This window comes from Agrilus planipennis, unplaced genomic scaffold, assembly GCF_000699045.2.
Source record: "Agrilus planipennis isolate EAB-ADULT unplaced genomic scaffold, Apla_2.0 scaffold83, whole genome shotgun sequence".
In the NCBI taxonomy this organism is placed as follows: Eukaryota; Metazoa; Arthropoda; class Insecta; order Coleoptera; family Buprestidae; genus Agrilus; species Agrilus planipennis.
In genome coordinates, this window is record NW_020438895.1 from 566,954 (window position 1) to 573,227 (window position 6,274).

The window sequence follows — 6,274 nt, forward strand, 5'->3', positions numbered from 1 at the left end:
GCTAAATATAAATTGTTTTGATTTATTTTTTTAATTAAAATGTAGGAATACTGCTTCTTCATTTAATAAGCAAGTATTTAGTAAATAATTTATTTTTTTCCACGCCAATGTGTATTTGTAAATGTGATATGTAATTCTAATATGATAACAGGGAATTCAATAATAGAAAAGTTGTTTGTAATATACATTTACAAAATTACATTACAAACATAATTATTTGTAAGTCTTTAAAAATCAAAAACATATTAATTAGGATGTTTTTATTAATTAAAAATGCAACATTGTTTCTTCTTTCTTAAATATATAAGTAATTTTTAAATTTTACATTTTCAAGTTTTAAATTTGGGTATGAGTAGATAACCATATTAACAGATGTGTTATGCGGGTAGAGATACCATTTTTCACTTTTGAGAATAAAATAATGGGTAGGCGGTGCAGAGCGTTTATTGTAAATCTGATCTATCCCAACATTTAAACCATACGTTGGATTTAAACAAATTAAGGCAAAAGAAAGTCTTTTATTTTTTGTCTTACGTATTATTGATTATGTTATATACTTAAGGTTTGAAAATTCTTTAAAAAACTGATACTTATAAAATATAGCTACATCAATTTATATAAACAAGTAGGTACATTTTGAACTATATTTAATATTGATAGCAAAGGCAACAAAGAACAATATTTCTTGATTGATTTTTATTGATAGTCTTATAACTGAAGTTAGTTTCATTGGATGTTTGACAATGTTTTTATTAAGTCCTTTATATAAACCAGGAACATCAAAATGTTAAAGTATTGTCTAAAGGAAATTTTCTTTCTTTCTAGCCACCAAAGGAAGGCCTGCCAAGTGGGAGAGGGGGTGATATCTTCAACAGTAAGTGATTTTTTTATTTTTTAACAATTATCTACAAATAAAACTACAAACAGGAAAGCGCAGCGTCTATGTAGTAACTTTAAACAAAATAATGTATGATGTAACTTATTTACATTAACCATTGCTTTAGTAATGAGTAATGTGAATTATTTTTATTAATATTTAGCACACGGACAGGCAAAATCTTATCACTAGAGTTCCTCTAAATTTAACGCTGTACTATTTAATAGCTACTATTTCTTGAGCAAAATTGATATCAGATTTTTTCAGTATTTAATATTTTTTCTTTTATTTTGTACGTATTTCATGATTTTCAATATTATGTATAAAGTTTATTTATACTATTTTGCTAAGAAGACAAAATATTGTTTTTTCAGTAAATAAATAATTATAGGTAGGAGTTTTCGTTTTCTATGTAGTCTTCCATTTGGTTATTAAAAGAATTAAATTAAACTTAAACATGAAGTTGAGCATATCAAAAACCTAAATTGTTCATAAAACTTCCCCTTATCGCGGAAACTAAATATTTTCGCAGTCTCTATTGCTGTTAAACAGTTAATAAATGTAACCATAAATAATTGGAATACTGATAACGAATCAATAAACCATAATCTATTAATGAATTACAAGAGGATGTCATGCATAGTTTGTTTGGCATACTTTAATGGAAAAAGCATATGGTCTGGGTTAATTAAATTTTATCAATATTAGTTGATTTGATTACATGATTTTAAATATTTGTACGTACGTACATATTTAATCATTTATTTACAGCATAAGGTGGCCTACGGTACGCAATAGTTGTTTCTTATATTATAGTGATAAGGGCCAGAGTCTTAGCCAGGCTATATAATTAACATTTTTCCTAAAATTGTTTTAATTTTGTTTGTAGCATGTTTTACATAAAAATTAATCAAACCTAAACGGTAATAGAAAAGTTGTTTGTAAAATCCATTTACAAAATTACATTACATACTTTTTTTATGTTTTTGAAAATTAAAAACATATTAATTAAGATGATTTTATTAATGAATAATGCAAAATTGTTTCTCGTTTCTTTAATATATGTAATTTTTAAAATTTATATTTTTNATTTGACCAATAGAAGGGTAGTCTGATAAAATTATTATTGTTATTGTGGTGTCTATAATATATGAATAATATTAAGATTAATATATGATGTGAGGCTGTATTATTTAAACAATTCTTTATGACTTTATAGTAGCAATTAGCACTCAAGGTCATCCGCCGCCGTTTGCAGGCAATTGATGTATAATTAGGAGGGAATTCGACATATCGAAAATTTTAACCCTAATTAAAAACAGGTATATGGAAAGGAACTAGGCATTATCCTAAAATTTTCCTGCTATACCCTTCGATTAAGGTTAATATTCTGAAGTTACGGTAGGAAAAGACAACACTAACGAAATTTCTTTCTTTCGTATAAACTGAACTGAAAAAGACGTAATGGTGCCCCTGGTCATTGTCCTCTCAACTTACGTCTTGGTTAACATTTTGTTCATCCTCGCGTCGAAATCTAAGAAAATTCGAGAACATTTATAGAAGCTGTTAAACAGTTAATAAATGTAACCATAAATAATTGGAATACTGATAACGAATCAATAAACCATAATCTATTAATGAATTACAAGAGGATGTCATGCATAGTTTGTTTGGCATACTTTAATGGAAAAAGCATATGGTCTGGGTTAATTAAATTTTATCAATATTAGTTGATTTGATTACATGATTTTAAATATTTGTACGTACGTACATATTTAATCATTTATTTACAGCATAAGGTGGCCTACGGTACGCAATAGTTGTTTCTTATATTATAGTGATAAGGGCCAGAGTCTTAGCCAGGCTATATAATTAACATTTTTCCTAAAATTGTTTTAATTTTGTTTGTAGCATGTTTTACATAAAAATTAATCAAACCTAAACGGTAATAGAAAAGTTGTTTGTAAAATCCATTTACAAAATTACATTACATACTTTTTTTATGTTTTTGAAAATTAAAAACATATTAATTAAGATGATTTTATTAATGAATAATGCAAAATTGTTTCTCGTTTCTTTAATATATGTAATTTTTAAAATTTATATTTTTAAGTTTTAAATGGGAGCATGAGGAGGCAACCTTATTAACAGAAGTGTTGTGCGGGTAGAGACCATTTTTCGCTTTTGTGAATAAAATAGCGTGTAGGCGGGGCGAGCGTTTGTTGTGAATCTATGTCCCAACATTTAAACCATAGATTAGATTTAAACAAATTAAGTCAATTGGAATAAATGAATGTCTTTTAGTTTTTGCCTCGCGTATTATTGATTATGTGTGTTATTTAAAGAAAGGTTTGTAATTTCATTACGTTTAAATTTCATATTAACATATACAAACAAGTAGATTTTGAATTATATTTAATATTAATAACAAAGGCAACAAAGAGAAATATTTCTTGATAGTCGTACAACCGAAGTTAGTTTCATTGGATGTTTGAGAATGTTTTCATATACATAGTCCTTTTCTTTTCAAAATTATTGTTTAAAGGAAATTTTCTTTCTTTCTAGTCACCAAAGGAGGAACTGCCAAGTGGGAGAGGGGGTGATTTCTTCAACGGTAAGTAAATTTCTTTATTTTTTAACAATTATCTATAAATGTAATTTTATTGTTTAACGAGCAAAACCAAACATAAAAATATTCCTTGGATGATCCTCTAATAATTAATTGCAGGGGAAGGCGCAATTTTTTATTTTGTCTGAAGTTGAAGGAAGAGGATTTTTATTTCCTCTATTTATTATTTATATAATTTTAATTAAAGTATCTATCTTTGACATTATTATTTAGCCATGATAGGGCATTATCAATTAAATCTATTTTCCATTCATCCCCAGCAGGAGTTCGGGAATGTAGCAAGATCATCGTTAATCTTTGTTTATTTGCAAACGCAACTAATTGAAACTACGTCTTTCTAATGCTCTTTTATCTCCTTTATCCTCTTGATAAAGCTCCAATCGGTATTGATAGGGTAACGGGACAAAGCGGGGGTTATATTTAAAGCGGAATGTATTTTTCACTTGCAATTTATTCTCTACAAAGCATACGAAACAAAAACAATGCCTTTTTTGGCATGCTTTTTGCTTTTTCTTGCACCGTCGATTTTTGCGAATTTTCATAACGAGGAAGTTGTGGTTCGTGCAGTTGGGGGGTTGGAAATGGTAAAAGAATTGGCAGACGAGGCCGGTTACATTTTTAAAGGTCCAGTAAGTTGTTTTGTTTGTTGTTCCTTTATTGGCCAGTCGAAAAAAAGATTATTTTGTTGTACGTTTAAGGGTTCCGTTCCTAAGTGACAGACCATCTTTGTAAGTCTGTATGTTACGGTCGTTTTGTACCTACGGGAACTTGCAGAATCCCCAAAATCTGGCTCAGACCTCCTTAAATTCGGTTTCATATGAGAGGCTGATATCAATACTTAATGTAAAAAAAGTACTTTTGTAATGAGTAGTGGAAATATTTTTCATTAACCATTTTATTTTTGCAAACTCTTAAGAAAGCGTAATGATTAGTGTGATTTCTTTCAATTACTCGTTAATAAGGTAATTGATAATGTAAATTATTTACATTAACCATTGCTTTTGTAACGTGAAATGTAAATTAGTTTTATAATATGTTAGTGACCCGCCCCTGCTTCGCACGGGTGCAATGCTGATACTAACTATATTTTTGTTTCGTTTAGATTATTATCGAAAAGAGGAAATCTTCAAAAGATACCCCCTCAACATACTAAATATACTAGAGAATGTCTTTATATACAACATTCACAGTTTTTTTGACATTAGACAATACAAACCGGCCTCCCGACCGGTACCGCCGCAACCGCTATATCCCTGCATTTTAAATCTGTAAAATCTTCGAAAATATTCATTTAAATTACATGCTCTAAAGGGCCATATNTATTTATTATTTATATAATTTTAATTAAAGTATCTATCTTTGACATTATTATTTAGCCATGATAGGGCATTATCAATTAAATCTATTTTCCATTCATCCCCAGCAGGAGTTCGGGAATGTAGCAAGATCATCGTTAATCTTTGTTTATTTGCAAACGCAACTAATTGAAACTACGTCTTTCTAATGCTCTTTTATCTCCTTTATCCTCTTGATAAAGCTCCAATCGGTATTGATAGGGTAACGGGACAAAGCGGGGGTTATATTTAAAGCGGAATGTATTTTTCACTTGCAATTTATTCTCTACAAAGCATACGAAACAAAAACAATGCCTTTTTTGGCATGCTTTTTGCTTTTTCTTGCACCGTCGATTTTTGCGAATTTTCATAACGAGGAAGTTGTGGTTCGTGCAGTTGGGGGGTTGGAAATGGTAAAAGAATTGGCAGACGAGGCCGGTTACATTTTTAAAGGTCCAGTAAGTTGTTTTGTTTGTTGTTCCTTTATTGGCCAGTCGAAAAAAAGATTATTTTGTTGTACGTTTAAGGGTTCCGTTCCTAAGTGACAGACCATCTTTGTAAGTCTGTATGTTACGGTCGTTTTGTACCTACGGGAACTTGCAGAATCCCCAAAATCTGGCTCAGACCTCCTTAAATTCGGTTTCATATGAGAGGCTGATATCAATACTTAATGTAAAAAAAGTACTTTTGTAATGAGTAGTGGAAATATTTTTCATTAACCATTTTATTTTTGCAAACTCTTAAGAAAGCGTAATGATTAGTGTGATTTCTTTCAATTACTCGTTAATAATAACCATTGCTTTTGTAACGTGAAATGTAAATTAGTTTTATAATATGTTAGTGACCCGCCCCTGCTTCGCACGGGTGCAATGCTGATACTAACTATATTTTTGTTTCGTTTAGATTATTATCGAAAAGAGGAAATCTTCAAAAGATACCCCCTCAACATACTAAATATACTAGAGAATGTCTTTATATACAACATTCACAGTTTTTGTGACATTAGACAATACAAACCGGCCTCCCGACCGGTACCGCCGCAACCGCTATATCCCTGCATTTTAAATCTGTAAAATCTTCGAAAATATTCATTTAAATTACATGCTGTATAGGGTCATATTGATCTACATATATTAAATGTACAATGTATTTAAGGTACTTAATTGGATAAGAATTAGTACTGTATTACCTACAATCGCTTCGTAAATGAGTCATTATTTCTCATAAAAAGTAAAGGATAAAAATGGTTATTGTGGGTTATCCCTAAGAGATAGACATATACCATCCCGGACTTTTTTGTAGACCCTTTTAAGATGTACAATATTGTAGTACATTATTTTGATCTATCTCGTAGGGTTCAGCCAGCGTTTGCAATGTAAGCGCAAAAAATGTGTTTATTTACGACATCACATTAGAAACCTCTAAAATTATCAG

At 29.8% G+C, this 6,274-nt stretch overlaps 1 protein-coding gene across 3 annotated transcripts in view; it reads left to right on the forward strand.

The window, feature by feature from the left end:
* Positions 1 to 3,676: 3,676 nt before the first annotated feature.
* The window catches only part of LOC108734297 (neuroendocrine convertase 1-like), a 12,269-nt gene continuing 9,671 nt past the window's right edge, over positions 3,677 to 6,274 (forward strand). The window contains exon 1 of one of the 3 annotated variants that reach the window (XM_025973136.1): positions 3,677 to 4,135. In XM_025973136.1, coding sequence (XP_025828921.1) covers positions 3,989 to 4,135 — 147 coding nt within the window. In that variant the 5' untranslated portion in view covers positions 3,677 to 3,988. Of the gene's footprint in view, positions 4,136 to 4,878; positions 5,299 to 6,274 lie in introns of those variants that run through there. The other 2 variants (XM_018465781.2, XM_018465782.2) reach the window with 2 other exon arrangements.